This window comes from Phaethon aethereus (assembly GCF_964289735.1).
Source record: "Phaethon aethereus genome assembly, chromosome: 1".
NCBI classification, from domain to species: Eukaryota; Metazoa; Chordata; class Aves; order Phaethontiformes; family Phaethontidae; genus Phaethon; species Phaethon aethereus.
In genome coordinates this window covers 75,810,085-75,834,594 of record NC_138575.1, presented here as the reverse complement: position 1 = coordinate 75,834,594, position 24,510 = coordinate 75,810,085, and the positions used below count along the sequence as shown (strand labels likewise).

At 39.1% G+C, this 24,510-nt stretch overlaps 2 protein-coding genes across 3 annotated transcripts in view; one reads left to right on the top strand and one right to left on the bottom strand.

The window, feature by feature from the left end:
* Nucleotides 1-10,790: 10,790 nt before the first annotated feature.
* Nucleotides 10,791-16,487, top strand: SPX (spexin hormone; the record flags this gene model as incomplete). The annotated part of the gene is made up of 6 exons (XM_081999391.1): nucleotides 10,791-10,796; nucleotides 11,700-11,780; nucleotides 11,910-11,967; nucleotides 13,381-13,443; nucleotides 14,057-14,143; nucleotides 16,429-16,487. 6 exons carry the CDS (start codon nucleotides 10,791-10,793, stop codon nucleotides 16,485-16,487), a joined length of 354 nt encoding a protein of 117 aa, XP_081855517.1.
* A 4,487-nt stretch (nucleotides 16,488-20,974) lies between these two features.
* The window catches only part of GYS2 (glycogen synthase 2), a gene marked incomplete at both ends in the record, with an annotated part of 53,956 nt that continues 50,420 nt past the window's right edge, over nucleotides 20,975-24,510 (bottom strand). For both annotated transcript variants that reach the window (XM_082014407.1, XM_082014408.1), the window contains 3 exons: nucleotides 20,975-21,196; nucleotides 22,277-22,357; nucleotides 23,527-23,690. In XM_082014407.1, coding sequence (XP_081870533.1) covers nucleotides 20,975-21,196; nucleotides 22,277-22,357; nucleotides 23,527-23,690 — 467 coding nt within the window. The remainder of the gene's footprint in view (nucleotides 21,197-22,276; nucleotides 22,358-23,526; nucleotides 23,691-24,510) is intronic.

Below are 24,510 nucleotides of genomic sequence, written 5' to 3'. Positions count from 1 at the left end.
TATCAATTCGCCTCTTTAGCAAAGTATCTGGAAAGAATAGAGACAAAAATATAAAAGTCAGGATGATCAACATACACATATTCTTTGTGCCAATTTTTCCGTTCAGCAGACAGCTAGGAGCTTTGGTATCAAGTGATTTGAAAAATCCTTGGACCACATACCAGCTGTGACAAAAAACATGATGTTTAGTTCTCCAGTGATCCGAAAGTGATATGGGTTTGGAAAAGGTGGGGAAGAAAGAAAGAAATACTTTCTGAAATCTCACTGCTTATTCTTAAATACAATAACCATGCCGGGAGAGGGGAGCAAAAATAAGAACTGAAGAACTCCCTGCATCCTAGCAGTTGACTGTCTCTTTAGATTAAAGGAAGCACTAAGCAATATTACTCAGACCAATTTATCCCAAATGGTTTTTTGGTTTTTTTTTTTAATATAAAAAGTGTTCATTAAAAAGAAACAAAAGTCTCACACAAACTTTTGTAACTATTACTTCTGATCACATTTGTAGCACATACTTCCTTCCCTGGTTCCACGGCTTTTCGTTCAGGTGCAATAGCAACAACTGTCCAGCTCTTTACTGAAGGTATCTCCTACAGCTATAGACATTATCAGTTTCTGATCTCTTTCAATGGCCTCCCAGCCAAACCCTGCAGCCACAGCTACACAAGTCAGTTAAAGTATTCTGAGCCTGCAGCTTTCATGATACCATCTCACGACAGGTTTCAGAAGCTAAGATTTAAATGAAGTTTACTTTCAGGAAAATACTAGGCTGTCTTTCTGGATTTGCTCTTTGTGGGTACTGGCTGGGGGGATGTGGGGAGCTGGGAAAAGTGAGTACAAAAGGAGTTTCAGCATTTCAGTGGGCCTACAAGAAAAAAAGCTAAACCCCGGTTCTTTCTTATACTGATTAGCCACAATTACAGCAGTCGCGCTACCACACAGGGAATTACCCAAGAAGCATACTCTACAGAGGCACTTCAGTTCTATTTGTATTTTTATTACCTATTCTCACAGACAACAATTAAAAAAGATATTTCCAATAAGATAAGCATGCATGGGCGACTAAGGCATGGAAGGTGCATTTTGCAGGCATAAAGCCACATTTCAAGTGAGAAATCTATCTCTACCTTGCAATTTGCAACCTTCTCCTCTGAACTGAGCAGTTGGGAGCTTTCATCTGACACTGCTCCACTGTGGACTTCAGTCACAGTTCCTCACCCCACAAAGAGAGCAACTGCTGAAACATCAGCACTGATAAACACCATCCACCAGCAAGTGTAACCCAATGAACATGGTCAGACTTGAACAGAGCTCTGTTACAGCCATCAGCAGCTTGACTGAATCTTTGTCATTGGAAAGAAATGAGGGAAACAAGCAATACTATTGGAAGTTGGCTATGACATTTAGATCATTATAAGAGAGTATTTAAAAAAAAAACCAAACAGATAAAGCTAGCTGAAGCTCCCAAGAATCAGATTTTAAATGACATTTTGCACCTAATATTGCAGCAATACACCTGCATTCCACCACTCTACCATTTTCAACTCCTCAGCTCTGAAAATACACTGTATTGATTTTCTCCAGAAGATTGTATACAATGTTAAAAAAAACCCAACAACACCCCAAAATACACAAAAAACAATGCTTGTTTTGAAGTAAGGAGCAGGGGAGCAGTTAGAAGTCCAGTGTATGTTAACAGCATAACCTCCACGACCAGCAACGGCAATCCTCAGATCCTTCAAGATTGGGTTTTACTTGTAGCCAGCCTATCAGAATAGGACCATTACAGACCAGACTTCTGTTAGTGGTAGAGGGAGAGGAAAATGAAACAACAGCTGTATAACTAGAGTTCACAAGGTGATGTGTGCATGTGAGAGGGACTGACATGGCTGCCCATAGGGACAGAACACCAGACTCCTTGACCCTGAAGGGATTTCCCCCGCGTAGTACAAATACCAACTTGCCCCCAGAAGGATATAGACTTCACTGAACTGTGTCTTTTTACGCAAACTGTGCATCAAGAAACAAAATTAAGCAAACTCCCCCTCCCCAAGAAGTTAACTCCCTGCTTTTAGGTAGAAAAAAATAGTTATTTTCTCAAGAGCAGCAACTTGCCTCACTAGCATTTAACAGAAGAGTTGCCACTTGTATAATCTTGTGAAGCAAAGAGGAAAATCACATGTAAGTATTTATTATTCTAAATTACAATAGACATAAATACTAAATGTTTTACTTAAATTGGTTTATTACAAGCTCCCTGCCTGACAGCAGCTTGGTCTTATATATGCAGAGTCAAGATCTCCAAGTGTATCTTTCTACCTGCAAATAGAAACGTTTACCTTAATGAACATGTCCTTAGCCACAGGAATACTTTAAAAAAAAAAAAACAACCCACAACACCAATAATAAGAATCTCAGAGTAATTTTAGAGAACAGACTGCTTTTTATTATTATGGTTGATTTAAAAGATTTACTCCTTAAAAATAAATGCCGGGAAGCTGACACAGTCTCCTATATTAGAGATACAGAATGTCTTTTAGAAGAAAAAAAGATTGCAGTTAAATTTAAATATGTTCTCTAAGTACACATGAGCCCTCAAGCAGATATAAGCAAGCCTCCATTAAAGAATATTAGTCTTTTTAAGTACAATGTGTTTTTAAATATTCCTTGTAACTCCCCATTAAAAAAAAACAACAGTCTGGTACCTTATACTTACAATAGCATATGGAAAAATACCTTCTCTTCTACTCTGGTAGAAAAAACACAGGATCACAAAAGCTATTTTAGCTGTTCCTCTGAGGAGGACTAGCTGAATGAACTTTGGTACTCAAATTAGCAGAGGGCTCATGTGCTGGAAAATCAGCTTTACAAAGTACACCTGCTGCTGCCTGCCCTCAGCTCTCAGGCTGAGAGTGGCAATGAGCTGCAATGAGGTGCAAATCAACCATCAGTCTCCAGCTTTCTAGTCCTTCTGCTTGTTTTCTCACATCTCTCCTGCAGCTGTTAAATGAGTTGTCTGGAATTTCAAGGCATCCTGAAGTCTCCCTGCTATCCTACCCTTACTTTTAAAACAATGAGGAAAATAATTATATAGCTCTCTGCTGTGTCTGAACTCAGGTAGCTGGGATGTGTCTCACTTCTATTAGCAGTTCTTTCTTACTTTTCCCACCTACTGCAAACTTTCAGGCAGGAGCAGATCTCTCCTAGTTTCTTCTGTGACAGTTTGAGCAGAGAAACCAGAAACTGTACCAATTTCATAGCTTTTACCATATTTTAAAAGAAGGCAAAAGTTGAAATGTCTTGGGCTGATGGTATATTAAAGAGTTACTGTCTGCTCTGCACTTGGTTTTATGAGCAAAAAAAAAAGAGTTTTGTTATTAGGGCTGTTAACCAAGTCCTTTTTTTAGTATTAAATTCTCAAACAAAACTTGCATTTTAACACTGTGGAAGTTTAGGTATAAGCCGTATGAACAACTGGAAATAGAATAATGTTGTTGAGGGAATACTACTGCCTGCCCGGTATCTACTAACTGCACATCCCATCAGACTTCTCCAAACACTTGGAAAAATGACACCCCTCAATCTACCACAGGCTATTTCAGCACTCCTGGAAAAAAAAGTAAGAAGTGCTCTCACAAGTGCTTTGTGATTAAAGCACAAAATGTGGAAGTAAGCTGACATTGCTGTTCCCTGTTTTGTGGGAAAACTGTCAAATAAAAGTGAAAACTTGGCACTGTCATCCAGCAGCATTACCAAAGACTGTGGAGCTGATGCATTCAGTTCTGGTTTGATTAGCAGATGGGTGTTTTTGACTAGGTGCTCTTTCTTCCAGGAGTAAGGCTGATAATAATACAGATGTAACATTTCTGAGATCAAACCAATACAAGTGAGGATATCTCCCCTTTTCTCTTATGTTTGAGAGATTTATGTATACGGGAAGATTTTTAAATTATTGGTTTGAAGAGAAAACCTCCCACATTAAAACAGCACCTCTATTTTTTCATCTTGACAGGAGCAAGTGACATCTACTCAGGGAGGCTCCTCCAGGTGACAATGTTATTTGTGCTGCTCTACAGCTAGCAGAGTAGGCACTGAGCAGGTGCAGGAGCAAATGGCCCTTATTTAGAGACCTTGCAATCTAAACTGAGAGAGATGGAGAGAAAAGTAGGGGTGCAGGAAGCAGTGCTTCATTCACAGGGTCTGAGATATAACCTAGATGCCTAATACACTCCTAAAAGTCTCGATGACATAGTCTGGCTCCTCCTCACATTGCTTCAAATGACAAACGCCATCGAACTTTATGAAGTGTAACTGTGTAACAGCTAAGCTGTTAATTACTCTGCCTGAGTACAAACTCTGGTAATACAAAATTCAGAATAAAGTTTCTCATTTAAAAAAATAGCAGGTCCTTTCCTTTTTATTCCTTCAGGACAGGTAGAATCATAGACTCATGTAATGACTGAATCAGCTTGTGCGTTATGTGCTATCTTATTCAGCTCTTCAAAAAGAAATACTTACAACTTGCTGTGAGACCATGATTCAGTGATGTGGGGAATCAGCAGCAGGAAATTCCTACCATCTCCCGTTTGTCTGGTGTGCTGTTCAAGTATAGGTGCTTCATGGCCCATCTTTGCTGTGCTACACTGTCTATTGCTTAGAGCTTCATGGTGGGTTGAGGCAGGTAAGCACTGACAGACTTGGTTGAAGTGGTTTTCCACCCACTTTGGGTACATCTGAAATGTCTGTCAGTTCTGATGACCTGCCGCATCAGGTAGAGTTATTTATTCTCCCCTAAATTGGACTTCTACCTCTAGAACCAAGCTTTGTTTCAAACAAGAATGATGTTTGTTGTTACAACAGTGTAACACAAAAAAATATGCTTATTTTAGTAGGACTCCTGTTCTCTGCATGGTGGGATTGAAATACATGCTATTCAAGGGTAAAGTATACCTTATGTTCAGTACGCATAGGAAAATATAGAGGACAAATGTTTTCAAAGTTTAACAAATGATAATGCAGCAGAGTTCCTAAGTTACTTGGTTTGTCTTGAAAATAGCCCCAGGATTTCCTGTTCAGACTTTAACAATATTTTCCTTTACATGTTATGTGTTTTGCACATAAATATGTGTATTTCTATAGAAATGTGTCAATCCTTCTCCATCCCTCACAGTATGCATGGGTAAGGAAAACCAGCCCAAGAGGCTGTACATTTTATGTTCTCGCAGAGGTTGGGCACTTTGTCTGTTAAGAACATGGAGCAATCTGTTTCAGTCTCTGACACCTGACTGTCTGCTTATCATGCAGTCTCTCTCCCAATTCTGTCCACTGTTTAACTGTTTACAACAAAATGTTGGCATCCAGCTGCTCAGCAGCAGCATATATTTCTTGCCCAGCTCCATGGGTAAGACTGTATGACAAACATAGTGCTCAGCCAAGAGGAGACGACCACATGCGTAATGCTCAGCATAGTTTGTAGCCCGCTAGGTACCTTCTTGACAAAGACAAAAATCCTCTTTGCCAAGTTCATGGGGGTGGAAGAAAAGGTCAGATGACTCCTTGGCCTTTGGTGCTTCTGTTGTTACAGAAAGGTATGTTCTGTGAGACACGTTCAGTAGTATCTGCCTGTCTGAAGAGCCATACAGCTTCTGCTAACATATTTTGTAAATGCCTATACTTAGGTGGTCAGGTCGCTTTTCCAGCTTGCAAAACAGAGAGAACAGTTTTTCAGCTAGTCCTTTTTGCTGGTGTTTGCCCCAGGCATTGTCCATTACTGAAAAAAATTTGTACCATCCTATGGTTCACTGAACTTCAGAAGTAATACTTCTTTCTGTGATGTTTACACCTTTCAAATATTTGTGGATTTCTATTCTTTCCTGATATTTTTTAACATCCCTTGCCCCACCTAACATATTTAACTTTTACTTATAATTATCCCTTGAAGTTTCTTCTGTTTCATCAATACACTTCTGAAACAGTAGTGCCTGAAAGCAACACTGGTCACACTGTAGTCCTCAACAAAGGCTCTGTTACCTCTGTTGTGTGATCCCTAGCAGACTGGCTTTTCTACAGCTTGTTCTGTACTCCAAGCAGGTTTTAGTGCAGTTCTTCTCATACAGTCTAGAGAAAAGAAGAAAAGCAACTCTAGTAACTATGCAGTAGCGCTGGAATCAGTCCCACAGACACCATGGTTCTGAATGTGCAAAAAAGTAGTTAGATAAATGTTGAGCCAGCAGCTAATGACCTCTGTAATCATGTACCTGCTTTATGTCAGAGAGTATCTATCTCTTCCCTTCAGAGCTGCACCATGAAAATACAACTTCCCAGAGAAGTTGACAATGTCCCTGCTCATTTCAGAGGGGGTTGAAATAGGTGACCTTTAAGGTCCCTTCAAACCCAAACTATTCTCTGACTCTATGATTCTATAAGTTAGGGCCTATTCTGAAAAATAATACTGAAAAACCTGTTTGTGTGACATAAAATGGCTGACATAAAAATGTATTGATGAACTGCAGACAAGGTTTTCTCAGTCAACAGGTTTTACAAGGTGAATACAGAACTTGGACACAAAGTTCCCCCTAGTCTGAGTGGGATGTATGGGGTTAAAGACCAGAGTTATCTTTGAAAGATCACAGAAACACAAAAAACAGGCCCAAAAGAAGATGTTAAGAGGTCATATGGTTCATCACCATGTTTCTGGGCAGGATCAGTTTATCAATGAGTCCTAAGAAGGCATTGGCTAGTCTATTCCAAGACAACCTATTTATATTTCACTGTGCTACTGTTAGAAAGCTTGTCTAACTTAAATCCCCTTACTGCAAATTAAACACAGATTTTTTTGTTTGCAATTTCCTACTTTGCAGACTCTGCCATCACAGTTCACAGACTTTTAAGATGCTATGGTTAGCACGTATGAGCCTGAACTACACTGTGCTAGGTGCTGTTCAGATGCCAGACAGAAGTGACTGTGCTAGGTGCTGTTCAGATGCCAGACAGAAGTGAGGTGTATTTCCCAAAGAGTTAACAAACAAGCAGGAAAGCACAAAGGAAATGAGAATAAGCACAAGAGACAAAGGTCATAAATCTCAGGAGATTTATACCATAACACCATCAGAATACCATATTTGCCTACTGACCACCTACACACACACGAGCTACACCTTTTACTCAAGAGCAAACAGTGGATCACTGGTGTCCTTACCAGAGTTTAAAAATAGACAGGCACAATGACTGTATCCTATATTTTTAGGGAAAGATTTGGGAAAGTAGACAGTTGTGACGCAAGTCAGTGATGTATGTTTGGCCCCACTATGTAAAACTCCACCACACGAGAACTTTTTCACCCACCTCAGCACCGAACTTCAATCCCAGAAATTGGATTTTTATCATTTACAGTGTCAGGATAAGCAGTCTCTGCCCTTTAGATCATCTTTAAGAATAAGAACAGGTTATGTTCTTTCTAATAGGGGATCCTGCTGCTACAGCAAGCTTCACTCTACTTCCCTCACTTAGGGTATTGATTACATGCCAAAGCCACTTCCTTATTTATATGAATCAGCTGAGAAATGGCAGGATTGACAATGAATGTTTCATGTACAGCTCATCATTCTGAAGTGCTGTAGTTTTTTAGTGTGTTATGATCCATAACCTAATTACAGGCTACTTCATTTTTCAAGAGTACAAGCTTACATATGCCCATACACATCCACATGCTTTTTTTTGTGAATGCAAACACTCACAGTACATGAACTTCCTTCCCAAAGTATTGCCTCCTGTTGCTGTTTGCAAGTAAATCATGTCCTATATCCCATCTTAGAAGTAGTTAGATTTCTGGGAAGAATAAGATGACCACCTTCTCACAGGATCATAACAAGAAAGAGCTATGAAGGGAGAAGAAGAGACTTTCAAATTTTAATCACTAAAGTAGAATTGACAAACCTGGAGTTATTTGTTCAGCATGCAGACTTCTCACAGATTTCCATGGAGGTGGTTTTGAAATATTTTTTTTTTGAGACACCAAAGCAACTTAGAATCCCTGGTCATAGTAAAAATAAATGGATTTAGGGCCCTAAGTCACAAAAGTACAGAGAATTTAAGGGAAAAATAGAAGCTTCTGGGGAAAAAAAAAAGAGGAAATTCAATTTGGGATTGGGTTCATTTCACCCTATGTTGTCTGTGTAAAATGCTGCCTGAAGCCAATAAAGACACACAGACATCTCCAGAGAGGAATTCAATCCTTCTCTCTTAATGCTCTACACTCTGCGACCAGCGGGTGCTCTTTGAAATCCTGTTTCCCTCCACTCTGTAGGAGTGATTCACTTCCTAGCCATAAGCAATTAGTGATATTTTAGGTGCCCTAGGGATCCTGCCTGCCCTTCAGCTGTTTCTCCACAAGTCTTGAGTCTCTTGCAGGCCCTGTGTCACAGTTGGCAGTCCCATGTGCATGTCTCAGGTTCCCTGGATGGTGTTTGGGCAAAGTAGCCTGTCTCTTGCTACTGGTTGAAACTAAATACTTCCATTTTAGACACATTAATGCCATTGAGACATCTGATGGTACAACATTAAAACCATTTAATTTAAGAGGATGCTGTCAAGACCTTGCATTTGCTCTTGAGCTGATGGTCACCTGACCCCGCAATGAGCCAGTTCAGGTTTTGACCTGTCCAGTTCAGCTCCCTGCTGCCCTCCAGACAGCCTCAAACAAGCCCCAGTCTCTACAAGGAGGCGAGTGGGACTATGGCAATACAGCTAGGTTTGGAAGAGAGAGTGAGACTCCAGCAACACGAACTCAGAGCAGCTCAGACTTTGCAATGTGGTCTGAAGCTGACCACTGCTGAAGTCATCTTTCTACAGTGCGGTAATAACATAAATCTTTCTCCATGCCTCCCATTCTCTTCCCCTTCTCCCCAGTTCCAACAGAAGGGGCTGAGTTGGTTGCCTTCACAGTTTATTTTGTGTTAACTTGTCTCATTCCAGTGGCTTATTTTCAGTGCCAAACACATTCTGCTTTTTCAACCACAAGGAGAACCAATGTGAGGATAATATACTTTACATTGACCGATACCAAAGGTAAGGGGGTTAATTTTCACAGTTTTATGTTTTGATTCTGACCCTGTGGTCTGTGCATAAAGAGAGGCTCTGAAGTCACTCCAGAAGGGAATGGGTGAGTAGTTTTATCTTTTCCAAGCCTCTGCTTGTTAAATGTCTCCTGGATGCAATGCACGGCTGCCTTCTAAGGCTAAGGGTTAAACATCATCAAGAAATGTCTCTGACCTGTCAGAGCAAGAGGAAAAGAGCAGGGGAAACGTAAACTTCACATTGAAGTAGATGCAAGTAGAATCCCTTCTGCTGGTGAGGGTGCATCGTGGCATGGCCTTTTTAAAAGGATAGAGGTATAATAGCAGCTCCCAGCAATCACAAAACCTGTGTGAGGCCAAAACCTGACCTCCCCTCTGATTTCTTGCATCTATAGCAGAATGAGCTGCAGCTGATGCCAGTTCTGTATATTTGATGAACAATTCTGTCTGGTGTGAGCAGAGAACAGAGCAATATCCCCCCAAAAGCAGGAGAGTAATTGCACCTTCACTAACAGCGTGCTTCAGATCAGTCTCCACAGACACATCACGTCAGAGAAAAGCTCATAACAAGCTTTAGCAGTGCCTACCTGCTCACTCCTCACTCAGACTCCACATACATGAGCATGTGTTTGCCACAGATATGGGCTGACCTGTATTTCTGTTACACCACAGGCTGGTCCATTCTGTTTTTCAGGCTGCTGCAGTAAACTTTCTATTGGCCAATCTTCTAATCAGCAAATTTCTAGCTCTCTGTTTGCTTTGCTTCCCCTTCTGCTTTCCTTTCTCATTTCAGAACGAAAAAATGAAGGAGGAGAGATAAAAACCCTAGCTACAGAACCAGCAAAGCTAGGCATCAAGCATGATTAGCTCTTTGCCTGAGGACCAAACCCGCTATCCATGACTGCGATGAGTCCAACAGTCACTTACAAGTAGCTTATTGAAATGGCTTCTCTGATTCCCGCATCCTGCCTTTTTTCTGCTTACTTCTCCACTGCTTGACCTATTCAAGCCCACGATCTGGGCTTTACTCCAGTGAATCCATGAGACAGAAAAGTGTTTTTGACTATTATGGGTTGGGGTTTTTTGAGTGGTTTTTATTCAACTTTGTATTTTTGCTTGTGTGTAAGAAAACTAGATGCAAGAGATTGTTAGAGGGTCAAACGAGAAACTGCATCCTCTAAATGTGTGCTAGGAATAACGTCAAGCTAGTGACACTGGATAAATCACCTTTTTCTTGATGTTGGCACCTTATGACTGGAGAGTAATTTACTAACTTTTCCAGCTCCCACAATGGATAGCAATCTGATATATGTTAGATTATCCTAGGTAAACACTTAGCATCCATATTAATACCTGCTTCGGGCTGTGGTTATCGACCATCTAGCAAAAAGGTGATGTATTGCAAATGGACAAGGTTGATGCTGATGTATTCAGAAGGTATTCACCTGGCTAATGGGGTGCATCTCCAAGTGTATCCATCTTTCAATCATTTCTCTGACTTCCTACAAGACTACAGGTTTCCCTCAGGAGTCATCAGACCTTCTACTTCTCCATCTACAGGGCTGACAAGAGATCCCTTTAGACTCCTCCGCCCTGCCACGGAAGAGGAGGGTACCTTCACTCTGAAGATTTAAAAAGAGACCCCCAAACCTGTAGGAGATCTTGTGACATACTATCCCCAGAAAAGAAGACTGAAGATTTGCCGCTGAAATAAGTATGAAGGTGAGTGAGACTCTTTTGGTGTGTGGGAAATATTTAGCTTACAATTTATATTTTTTCATGTGAGTATATTTAGGAACTGCAGGGGGACTTAATAATTTTAACTTAAAAATAACCTGAGAGGAATATACACATAATTATATTCAGTGTGCTTGAAACAACCACATTAAAAAAACAATAGCACAATGTGCTCTCAAAACCAGAATGAAATAAACTGATGTGAATCATAATGTTAAATGTTCTCTGCTGCCCATCTCTGTTATCAATGCATGAATAACAACAAGCAGAGATGCAACTTGTTCGCAGAGGATTCATGCTCAATGCTTTCATTTACATGTGCCGTATCAGCGAACAAACTCCAAGAATGAAACAAGTCTCTCTCATGACATGTGTGTATTCATGGTTGATGCAAATAGGATGCTAAGTTTAAAAACTTTCTTTTCCTGAGGACATAGTGATCCACTGTCCTGGTTGGTCGGTTGGTTTGGAATGGCAAGTCCCCGACATTTGCTTGTTGTCTAAACTCTATAATTCAAGGTTTGGTAAAATCAAGATATATTTTATATTGTCTTTCCCCCTTAGTTTGTACATTGTTCTCATTTCTGGAGGATCTAATGTCCTTGTAAATAGGAGCACAAATGGTGCTTGCCTCGATGGCAGTTTTCACTAGTGTGGAAACTTTATAATGAATATGAGTAAAGAGAATAGAGTATGCTTGATTTAATATTCATCCTCCCATCAGATAACTGTGTATTGAAGCTGAAATAGCCACTGAGCAAGAGGAGGTTTGGCAGCAAGACAGGGAAAAAAGGAGGGTCTAGAAATACCCTCACATTTAGATTTGAGGTTGAGAAGATCTACGGATCTGAAAGGCTTTTCCTGTACCTCGTTCTTTGTTGTGCACAGGGACTGCGTAAACTGACAGCATCTGCAATGGCACTGTTCTTGGCAGTGTCCTTCATATCTTTCTCCTGGAGCGCACCTCAGGTAAACAGCCCGCTCAGGCTGAATGTGCAGCATCCATGAATCTCCAAGGTTGGTGCTGTTTAAGTATTTGAACTAGTTAGTAATGGCATGCAATGTTGACATGTCTCTTTTCTCTTTTTTGGCATAAAGGCTCATTTCCAAAGGAGAAACTGGACTCCTCAGGCTATGCTCTATTTGAAGGGTGCACGTAAGTCCCAAGCTCTTTCTGTTTTGAGGAGATCACTTTCTCTATCACTGGATTATTCCTAATTTGCTTGGCTCCACACAAGCAGTAAATCCCCAAGGATGCTATGAAGGTAGAAGTTCTGAGGCCTGCAGGGAGGTGCTAATTGTTATTTCTTCTTGTCTCTGAAACAGTGGCATTGCCAGTGTTATTTTTTTTTTAAAGAAATCAAATTGAAGAAAGCAAGTGTTGGAAGAAGAAAAGCAAAATAAAGTATTGAAAATTTATGGAGTTTGAAACTTGATTGTAAAACCCACTGGAAAAGCAGTTTCCTTATCTGAAATAATCTTAAAGAGGGTTTAAGACACATTGGACATAGTTATCATTCCTTATTCTTACTCAAGCTTTATTAAAACATCTTCTCAAGCAACAGGAGAACACACATTCCTATTGCAAGCATTTTGAATTAGAGTTGGTATTAAGACCACAAGCAACCTCTTTAAGTGAACTTGGTGGTCAGTGTTATCGATATTGTAGTAAGGTTGTGCAAATGACCTTTTGAGCTTCTATTGTTAGTCCAGAGTTAAAGAAGCATTAAGTATAAAGATAAAATTCAGAGCCAAGGAAAGATTTTGTCCCTTGATGCAAACCCATGAAATTTAACAGAACTATTCTTTTTAAAAAAAATTCTATTCTGAAGTGTTGTTTTGAAATTAAAAGCTATCAGGTAGGGTAGGTATTAAGAGAGTGAGAAAAATAGCTTCCTTGAAATAAAAAAAAAATAAAATTGAAACTCACAATCCTGAGAGAAATGCAAAAGGAAGACATGAATAATAACAACATAAAATAAATATATGATCCAAACAACTGTAAGTGTAGCTGAAAGATGTTCTAGTGACATTAATAGAATTATTTCTATTCATAAAAGCAAAGAATTTGGCCATTTTTTCTTTTGTTTAAATCTTCTAACTGAATAATGCACTGTGTTGCTTCTATACTGGCCTGTGTATCATTGTCATTGATGCATAGGAAGTAATGTGATTTTTTTTTTTCTTTTTTTTTTTTAATTTTTAAAATAGAAATATCCCTTTAAAAGGCAATACTTTCTAGACCAGCAAAGAGACTGAAGGCTTTTGACGGCACAGCAGTCAAGGAAAGAGTGAGGAAAAGACAGTAAATTCCTCCCTAAGAACAGTTCCTACAGCAGGTTAATATAAGAATTAAAAGTACTGAAACACCAATTCTATGGAATAAAGTGTGTCTTGAGTGTGCTGGTTCAGGATGGGCTATTGCTGATTTGGAAAGACCCTAGGATGGACTTATGTCTCCAATTTTATGTTTGTAGAAGTATTTTGAAAAGACTACTTCAGGGATTGTAGAGTAGAAATTACAACAGATTTGGGAGGTTGTTTGCACAATTTCTCATTGATTTTGTAGAGGGACGTCGATTCATCTCAGATGAGAGCCAGCAAAAAGATCTATATGACAGAATGCAGCTTGGTAAGTACATGTGCACAGGAGTATGTAACACATCAGTCTGTCCTCATATTTTGGGAGAAATCTGTGGAAACTGGAGCATATTTGCTTTCCTGGAATTATATTCAAGGATGCAATTAAACTCCCTTTTGTTAGTTCCTTCATTCCAAAAAGCACATCATAAAGACTCTCTGACTCTCTTGTGTACCTGACCTGGCTGTTAAGTGGGTTTATCATCAGTACTTTTGACTTCCTTTTTGCACTAGAAAAAATCAAATCAAGTTATTAATTGTGCTGAACTGACAAATGACAAAAGTAGACAACATTAATCCATGCAAGACAATGTTTCTGGAGGAAACAGAATGTTGTAGCAAAGTAAGGAGCATGTGAAAAAAGAAAATGTTCTTTTTGCTTTCTAAGGGACTTTAAAACAGCCTCCTTTTTAAAAAGATTGCTAGTCTCTTCTGTGTCAGATATTTATCAGGCTGGTTTGGGCAGAGAATGTTATACAGCGAAGGAGACAACAGTATTTTTTTCTCTTTGGGTCTCTAGTTACAGAGATAAAAAAGCAAAGAACAAAATAACTAAATGCCACTAAACACTAACAAACCATACGTCTCTGATTTTATAATTCTAGAAACACGCAGCCAAAACACAAATCCTTTATCTCTTTCTGAAGCTGCAGCACTGTTTCTTAGTTCCTTACAGAAAGCACAAGAAGAAGGTAAATGCATGTTTTGTCTTACCCTGACTTTTTTAAAAGGTGTTTATCAGTATTTCATTTACTAACAATTTAGTAAATTGATCTAAAAGGCCTGGTTTGAAATGAGATATTATTCCACAGAGTTTATTGTATTAGAGTGTATGATTACACAGAGTGTATTGTATTAGGGAGTACATTTATACAGGTTAGAACAAGAATCAGATAAATGATAATAGGTAAACTTTTGTATATTCTGCTTTTAATTTGCTTTTCAGATTTTTATTGGTTTCGTTTCAAGAGAATGGCTATTTTGAATTGAATTTTCCAAAACAAAACTCTACTGGGACTCCTTTTCCTGCAGAATATTGTTTGCTTGTGAAATTTTCATTCCTCCATTGGCTCCTATGTCCTAGTTGAAAGGCTTAAAAGAATCCTAAAAAGTCCCAGCAGAAGAGCTGTGGGATTCACATCTGGCTCCTGAGAGCTCTGTCGCTGGCACAGCTGACAAGGGGTTGCAATGACATTTAGAGGCAGAGCCCTGAAATATCCTGAAATATCCCATAATTCATTCATGTGTTCCGAGCCTCCCAGAGATAGTCTAACCCTCCTATCTCTGTCTCCTCACCACCTGCTACGTGCTTCCACTTCTCACTTCAGAATCTCACTTCAGAACACGCACCTCTCTTCCACAACACCACCCAGCAAAACCCAGCTACTGAGTCAGGCTTAAATAACTTGTGTTTTCTCATCTCCTCCATGCATATTGTACCCCCTTAGATGAGGACCCCTATCCTATGTTCCCCAGCTCCCTCACCCTGCTATAGATCACCTTCCCTCCCTAGACCAGCTTTCCTGCAAAGCCATTATCCTGAATCCCCCATCGTCTGATGCATACATACAGCTCACCAGGCTGCGACCCTTAATCTATGGTATCTATGACTTTCTGCCTCTCACCTCTTCAGGTACATAGACTATTTTTTGGAAATAGAGCTGGGGACGGGGAGCTTGTAAAAAGACGACACACCCTACAGTGCTGTGGAGACTCTGTGCTGTGGTCTGGCCCCTGGATGCTGGGGAGGCTGTTGTAGCATACACAAGCCCAGGAGTTTGTCTAAGTTATGCTCTTTCCCTCTTTGGTTCAGGACAGGGAGGAAAAGAAGGTGGTTAGAAGCTACCTTTGTTTCTTATTGTCCTGGTTGCGAGTTCCCTATTCAGGCTCTTAATTTCCATTGTCATGACAGGAAGAAAAAGCGCTTTACTTGAACTAGGAAATGTGAAGTAAAACCCTAGTGATATATGAGGTAGTTTTGTACCTTTCGCATAGATGAGCGGTAAGACAGGCCTGTTACTGCCTAATCACGTTTGACATCATAAACAGTGTGTAATAAAGAACCGCCTTGCCATCACTGCAATATCACCTCTCCTTAGTTATCTAAAGTATGCAGCTTTCCTGAAATGAAAAGAGTGTGTGAGAAACACCTGACAGAATTTACCTGGTGTATGTGTAGATATGCTGGAATCACTCCTGTCTTCTCCACTTCCTAAAATCTTCCACTGTATGTCACGTAGTGCTGGGGCTCTGTGCTCAGGTCTGTCTTCCCTGCCCTGGCAGAACTCTGCTAACCAAAAAAATTCAGTGGCATTTTGACTGAGAAAGGCAGTATTAAAAATGAGCATAGTTCTTTGGACAAAATATAGGAGAAGTTCTAAAGATAAATCAGTGAAAGTGTCATTTGTATGCCAACAAAAAGAGAAAATCCTCTGAAGTTCATGATTCATAAATTTTAGTGGTATTTTCTTGCTATTCCAGAGAAGGCAGTGGACAGAAACAGGCCCCTAAGAAAAAAGGTGACATACCTGAGAGCACTAAGCAGAACTGGCAGCTTTTTTCAAAAATACTATGTGGAATAACATTGCCATCATTGTAGCAGGGAATAACAACATAGTCAATCCTGGGTAAGCCCTACACTTTCAGAAGATCACTTTCAGGTGAATTTAAAATCCTCTTGACTGAGAGAAACGTGCAAATAAAGAACAAATACATTTTTTTCTTCTGCATGAATAATTTGTGCCTTGAACGAAGATATCCCTCTGGACATGGTTTGTATCTTTGCTCTTCAGCAAACAGAAAAATTCCTACATTTAAAATGAGAGAAGATATGATTATTTCTGCAGATGCCTGCATCTCTTAGCTAAGCAGTCACATTACACTATGCCTGTGCCTGAGGCACATCTATCTTGTGAAAACTTTGGCTGACTGAACTTTATCTACAGCTTATTTTTCCCCATTGTGTCTTGTCTTACAGTTGAAGAAGAAAACAGTGATCACCCTGGCTACTTGACAGATAATCTATCAAATTGGTGAAATATTTCAGATTTCTTTAACATTTGTATTGCATATACCCTGAAATATTGATTTGTGTAAACAGAGTATTTCATCTATCCTCACTTAAGTTCCCAAAGGGTGAAGTACATACTCATTGCAACATTTTGAATTCAAACTGATTAAAAGTTACTAGTTCAGATAAGGAAATAATTTGTAAAGTTCCTGCCTTGTGTAGACCATTTTGTATGTCTCAGCCAAAATTTAAAATACACTACTAACTTACCTGAAAAGATGATTTAAACCATCTTTTTGGACAACTGCTTCATTAAAAACAATTTTTCAATATTCTTTGGGAAACCTTTTACCACCTTCCACCCAGCTGTATACTGAAGCCTTTTTATTTCCGATAAAGGTAGATTTCTTCACCACTTCACTGTTGGCCCTTCAGTGTAAGTTGCTGAGTGTCAATAAAGTCAGTGAGATATTAAAACAATCCAGCTATCTTTGACTGCAAAGCAGGTGACTTTTTTGCAGATACCTGTCACCACAGAGAATAGGCAACAGCACTTAGACCTCAGTGCTGCCTCAGTTACATGCATGTAGGAATGTATACTCTGAACAATCCTACTGAGCAAGTCCCACCACATAAAGATAGTATGGGGATAGGTCTTACAGGATTGGGGCCTTGTTAATGACTATGGCATACAGTCACTACTGTTGTCAGGAGGTGCAGTACTGCTGGAGCTAGTGGTGGTGTACTAGGTACAAATCTAGTGTCACACATGACAACAGGCACACAGAATATTAATTGCATCATTATTGTATGGTTCTGTTGGCTTGGATTTTGAGTTGTAAAAATGGATTTATACATAAATTGGTTAATTATCATTCCATGCTGATAAGGATATATTTAATATTATTTATGTAGTTTTGTGGTCTTACTGGAAAGCCCTCTGTAGTTCTCATGTAATTAAAAAGTAGCCACATGACTCTTGTGTCCAAGCAACTATGGGTTTTTTTTTTTTTACCTTTAACCCTAGTCATGCTCTTCATCTTTTGATGCTACTTTCCTCTGATCTTTCTTATGACACTGTTAATTAATTTTGTTAACTCACACTAACTATAATGTTGCTTCTCCTTGACAAAGAAATGCAGCTGAAGGAAGAGAGGACTTAATTTCTATGATGGGACTATAAACATTTTCAGTAATTGTTTATAATCTATATAATTTCATGGAGGAACATGAGTGGAGAAATCAAAATGTCCTTGTTTGTTCATTTTTAAGCACTAATATATCTTTCAATAGCAGTATATGTTGTATGACAGAATGTGTTAGTGATGAACTTCATCTAAAGACCAATGGTATCTACCAGAATCTTTCTATTAATTTAATTCTTTGTTTCAAGCATACTCCGAATATCTCAGGTGCATCTCAGTTATTTTTCAGCATAATTTACAGTATGATCAGTCAGTGCTCAGACAAGAAGTAGAAGGCTTATACATCCTTTGGTTTATTAGTATAATGAAATTTCTATGCCTCTAAATGACCCAGAGATACAGAACCCATACTAATCACATTCCCAGTTGATTGATACGTATTACTAATCTAAGTTCACTAGCTTAAACAATTCTTTACAAATATCATGAAATAGAATAAACATTCTTCCTTGTTGGTTGAGCTGTTTGTGAAACCCTAATATTTTTAATCTGGCAGATCACTTATGTAACAGTTGCTACCAAGCTTGTCAGATGTCAGTAGCTGTTAGAAATGTGTGGCATTTAAGTTAAGCAATCTGTTGTCTTGACTGAATGAAAAGCCATTCCCTCTAATACTGCAAATTCAAAAGGCAGAAACGTTTTGCTGTGCTTAAATTGCCTTGCTACTTGACAGCTAGACCTAGCATTTAATACAGAAGTAAAAAAAGTCTAGAGGCACAAGGCAGAGGTCACTTTGGCCACTGCAGGACCATTTCTGAGAAGAATGGGCATAGTATTCACATTAGTCATATCTCAAAAGTTGTGCGTTTTCTGTCACTGAGCAGGTGCTCAAAGTGTGTGCTGAAACAAACACAGCTGGATTTGTATAAGATGTCATGCCAACTTTCTGCTCTCCCCAGGGAACTCAAACACCCTAAGCGCATCTAAGAGAACCTGCAACCTGGATGATATTTGTTGCTTACCTTTTTCCTCTGGGACTTGTCCAGAAAGAACAAGTGTAGCTGTCTTAATGCAACCCTAGCAAAACATTTCCAGTTCCCATATTATCTGTGCTGTGCCCTCATCATTTAGCAATACTTACAATATATGTGTAGTGATCACATCTTTCAGCACTGTAATGAAGCTGGGTCTGGAATGATGATGAACAGATGTTCACCAGCCTGTGGCTACCAGAACATTTTTAGGCAACAAAGGAAGTGCTGGATCACTCTTAGATGATGTTAATGCAATTTTGATTACAGGGAATTTGGGGTGAGGTGCTTCCTTCAGTACAACAGTGCATTGAAATACAAGCAATAATGTCAGATTTCTTGACTTTTTTTTTGAGGAGAACAACTTGCAATCAATATGCCCTTTAAATGTTCTTTTGTTGGGACTCTCAGCCATTACATTAGAATCATAGAATCATTAAGGTTGGAAAAGACCTTTAAGATTATCAAGTCCAACTGTCAACCCAACACCACCATGCCCACTAAACCATGTCCTGAAGTGCCACATCTACATGTGTTTTGAACACCTCCAGTGATGGTGACTCCACCACTTCCCTGGGCAGCCTGTTCCAATACTTGGCCATTCTTTGACTCTGCAAGGGAACTTTGATTAAAAGCACTTTGGGGAAGAATATACATTTCTGAACTCACAAAATGCAGTTGTTCTCCACTTAGTAAACTATATGAAGGAAAATATTTGCAGTATCTTTGCTTTCACCACTTTTATATGAAAAAATAACTACTCATTGTTTTAATAACTTTAAAAATGGCTAAAAATTAGTGACTCCTTTTAAATCCAATTAAGTTTTTGCCATAGAAACCTGAACCTATCTTCTGAGAATAGTTACTCTTTCAGTCAAATTTTAAAACTGATTTTAAGTGGCCAAAAATAAAAAGAGGCACCTAATCACTTTTATTCTATAGGGCCTATAGTAAGAACCATGTCATCAAATGTTGGGTAAGTGTTTGAAAGGTAGGTATCTAATCAAAGTTGGACATCTAGGCTCCCCTTGGGATTGACCTCCAAAGGTTACATCATCCTACCTGCTGAAGAACAGGCTGAATCAATTCCTGGAAATGTCTTTTCTTGAACAGCATGAGAAATTCTGGATGCACAAACTTCTAAAATAGAAGATGAATCTCCTTCCTAATGTCTTCATGTCAAGATCTACTTCTGAAGAGCATGTTCAGGCCCTCTCTGCATCTCTAGGAATTGAAATACTTTTGAAAGCTTTCTGTAAGGCAAATGAAATGTCTAGTTCTCATTGTGAGGTTCAATTATTCCCCAAGCATTTTGAAGTTTCAGGTGCTTTTCGAAATTATGTCTGTGGGGCAGATGTGTTCTTGGAATCCTTTTAGCATTGTTTGTTATTATTAGGCCTCTTCTAGAAGAAGTGAAATGGACCATGGATTAATGGGGCAATTGGAAGAACTGGAGTTACTAATCTTTGAATGTTGTCACATTGCTCTATGGCATGTAGGTTTGTCTGCAAGGGAAGGGGTTACTTAAGGAAATTTTGTCATTCTCTGTAGCCAACTCACATTAATTTCCTCACAAACTAGTTTGTTAACAAACTTAGAATCTAAGACACGATGAAAACAATAAGAGACATACCAGAGGAAATAAATGGTCTGCTGTTTATTGTGGGTCTAAATGACTTCAGAAAGATGACTTCATTTGTCTCTAAAATTCAAATGCCCACTGCATAAGACTTTCTATTGTTCCACAGGAGGTGTGTTTTACCACTGGATCAAGACACTTTTCTGTGCTGTAAAAAAATGTTTTAAATGATGTAAGTTTACAATAAACAGCATAAGGAAAAAGAAAGACCATTTTCTTTTCAGTGTATCTATTTTAACCCTGCTGAGGTTTCCCCAGTGTAACACTTTTTTTCTCTACATTTTTTGAGCTCTGTCTTAAAGTTCATGGTAGTTTAGGAGGGGAAAAGGGGGAACATAAATGAAGCAGTAATACATTTGGGACGTCCATAATGGAGTTATCAGCATAGACTATGATTAATATAGATCATTATGCAGACAAAGGTATGATCTGCAGTTTGTATAAGCTCCTGAGGGGATTGTCGCTTTGTCTAGGTCTATTAAGCTTGAGAAATCTTTTCTACCTCAAAGGGGCACAGAAGCATTGCCATTTAAACTACTTTTAAGGTAAAATAATATTAGGCTTTTCAACAGTGTAGCTCAAGTAACATTTAAGATTCCCCTAATTATATCACAGTGTCCTTAACACAAAGCTTGCCAAGCCTACAGGAGAAACTGTTGAATGGATGGAGAGATCCTGCCAGGATGAGAGCAATGAATTCAGTTCCTGTATTCTCCATGCTGCTTCTTTTTTCCTTGTGGCAATACTCCAAGAGAAAAGGGAGACTTGATGTTTTGCCTATCCCTTTCGGCTTCCTCATCCTCATCATATCTTTCATCCTCATCTTCCTCTTCATCCTCGCTATGGTGAGGGCTGGAATGCTGAGAGACAGAAGGTGATGGTGGTACTGATGAAGGCCTGGGGTACCTGAAACCTTCCGTCTAGCAGAGAGAAAAGAAAGTTGTATATATTATCATAGTGTTCCTCAATTGGTTGTATGCAGCAATTTAATGCTGTTAACATTTCAAAGGAAACCAATGGTGGGATGTAAGCTAGACCTGCTCTGCACTCTAAAATTAAGCTCCCTTGAACCCAGATCCCCTCAGCCCTTCTTTGCCACTAAGTACATGCTTGTATGGCAGTGATCTTTAGCCTGTGATATAAACAATATGCTGCCCTTCCAGCACAGCTTTTTGCAAAATATGACTATCTTTATTGAACATTAAAACCATCAACACAATAAGAAATCCTTCTGTACTCTGCAGTCAGAATACGCTTATTGAAATTCAGAATTCATTCTGAAGTTTTAAAACAGTTTTTTAGTTATAATGTCAATATCTGCAAAGGGTTTTGGTCTGAGCCTCCTTTCTCCTTATTTAAAAAATAAGTTGCTCTCTGGAGGTTTGATTTCAAATAACATGGTTCTTATATTGGATCTGAGCAGCCTCCCTTCTCAAATTTGTGCTAATATGCACTACACAAGAACTGTTTGAAGGTGTTCCTATAAACCGACCCCTTGCAATTCCAGCCCCAGCCTCCTCCTCACATACCATGTTTAGATGAAGGCAACACTTTGCCTTGCTTTCCCTACAACTTCCTTTCTCAGCTCCCTTTCTATTTGGTTTGTGCAGAACATCTCCATGGTATTTAACAGAAGTGAATTAGAAGCTGCCACTCTTCTAATAAAAATTTCAAGGGCCAGTTCCTCAGCTGGTCTAAAGTGGCTTAGTGCCATCCAGGTCACTCTAAATCACCTGAAGAACTGTTCCTGTATTGTAGCTGGTATCCCTAGTGTTTTCATCAGATACTATTATCTGGTGATAATAGACTGGAGCTAGGGTCTATAACTCGTTGAGCTTTTAACTATGAGTTCCTACTTCAGTTAAAGCAAAACTTGCTAACTCTCTTCTCTCTCTTTCTGTCACACACACACACACGCGTGCGCACACACACACTCTTTCTCCCTCTCTTTGTAAAGTAGCTAAAATGCAGAGGAACTCATCTCCAAAAGCAGACTTCACCTTTGGTGGAGCACTTGGTTCCATCTCAAATTTATCTGGGAATGTTCTGCTGAGGGCCAAGTGTCTGGCATGCATGTAATACTGCAACATAAAAGAGAAGTCTTTAGAAGTCAAGGAAGTCTTGGGCAGATTTAAGCAGGAAAAAAAGGAACATAAAATTAGAATCTTCTAAAAGATAATGCTGAACAAAGTCTAAACATGTTTTCAGCTAAGGAGAAACCAACCAATATTGCTGCTTATAATGAACACATTGCTGTGAAATAGTGAGCCATTCATGTTAGATTCACACGGAAGTAGAGTCTGGAACAGAAGTTGAATAAGGTTTCTGTAAGGCTAAGTTGTATCAAGATGGAAACCAGCACTTGTCTCAGTCACTGTAGTTCTTATTGAGCGATAGATATTTTTTTATCCCTCAAGATAGAACTGGCTCTTATTTAACCAGGAAAATTTACATCTTTAAGTGTGCATGTGTATACACATAAACTTTGGACTCATCCTTGCATAGAAAGCGTGTGTAACAATTACAAAAAAGTAACATTTATGAATTTATTGAAGTCTAGTATTTAAGAATTTGGCAAAAATATTTATGGATCCACTATATTCACGAGTGTCCATCACATGCATGGAAAAAATAGTTTGTTGTATCAGGTTCTTATGCTGTGTTGGGAACCATATAAACAGAAAGGTTCTCACACAGATATCAGAGCAGAACAATAGTTACAAAACTGATATATGTGCATCCACTTCTTTGCTTCTGTGGACTTGAGAATACTGCTTTGCTACTTTCTTCTTAGTAGGTGATACTGCAGTGTTTTTTACGTCAAATTAAAACCACTATTTTGCCTTTAAAGCACAGAGGTAGTGTAGGAGTGTTGAGGAGCCACAAGGCTCAGCAGCATTTTAGGAAGAATAGGTAGGATTTTTGAAAGAGTCCAGATTACTTTGAAGCACAAATCTTACTTAGTGTAGGGTTGCCAGTGTTGTTAGAAACACAAGCTTTTTACATTGTCTTTAGCACAAGGACTACAAAGGCTTCTGCTCCAACCTATTCAGTTAAGGTATGTCTCTCCTTACCACTGGAGAATGGAAGCATTACATTGAAGTATAAAGGCAGGCTTTGCATCTAGCACCTTTGAGAGGTGCTTCTTAGAACAGGGATGTCTCCTTGCATTGTAGCATGCTGCTGAAGACTCCTAGTTAAACTTATGTGTCTGGAATTTTAAATACCTCTATTACATAGTTTCACACACCCTGCCTAGGTATCTCCAGTCCAACAGATCTGAGAGCCTCTCAGTTCGGTTTCTTTGGATGATCCTCTGGCGACGGGACTGCTGACAAAATCCGTACAGGAACTGAGTCAGCTGGTTGCATGATTCATCAGGTGAGCGGAACCTCCTGTCAACTATGTAGATGCCTGAAGGACACAAAAGAAGTGAAGACGAGTGGAACTGAAAATGGGGTCTGACTCCTTACACTTCCATTCTACCTTCTGTCACATAGTCTTACAAATATTATATGTATTATATGTTCTTTTTAATGTTAAAAGGCAGCAATAATTGGAACATTTGTTACTATTCTAATGGAATGGAATGGAAAGCTGCAGAGAAATATGCATTTTTTATTTGAATTTTCTTTACTTTTCAGGCTGAAATTCACCAAGTTCTTAAAAACCCAGAGGCTTTGTTGTTGTTGTGTAAGTATGTCCAAAAGGATTCAAGAGTTTCTGGATAAAGACATCATTTTTATCTCCCATAATTTTAAAAATACTAACTACTTAAAAAAAACCAATCTAGTGCTTTCCTAGAAGCACTAGAATTTCCTAGAATTTAGAAGTGTGGATGGTCAGAATCAGCCTGTAAGAGAGAGGCTGTGTTTTCTGTACAAATACAAGCGTTTCCATAGAGAGAGCTAACTCACATACATTAGTCGATATACAATTCTGGCAGAGAGAGGGCTGAGGTAAACTTTGCCTCTATGTAGTTTGTCGAGATCAATACTTTATTCTTGCCACCTTCCTTACACCAGGGTGTTGTGAAGAAGGGGATACTAAACTTCAGCTATCTTAATGGATGAGACAGATGCACAACTACCTTAACTGAAGTGCCCAGTGTCCCTTAGGAATGTACAGTAAGTTATGTCAATGCTCACATCTATGTTCTGGCAGAGGAGAGCAAGTGACCTGTGCTCTCGGTCTGTGACCTTTCTGAAGGCTCTCAAAAACGTGTCTACCCAGG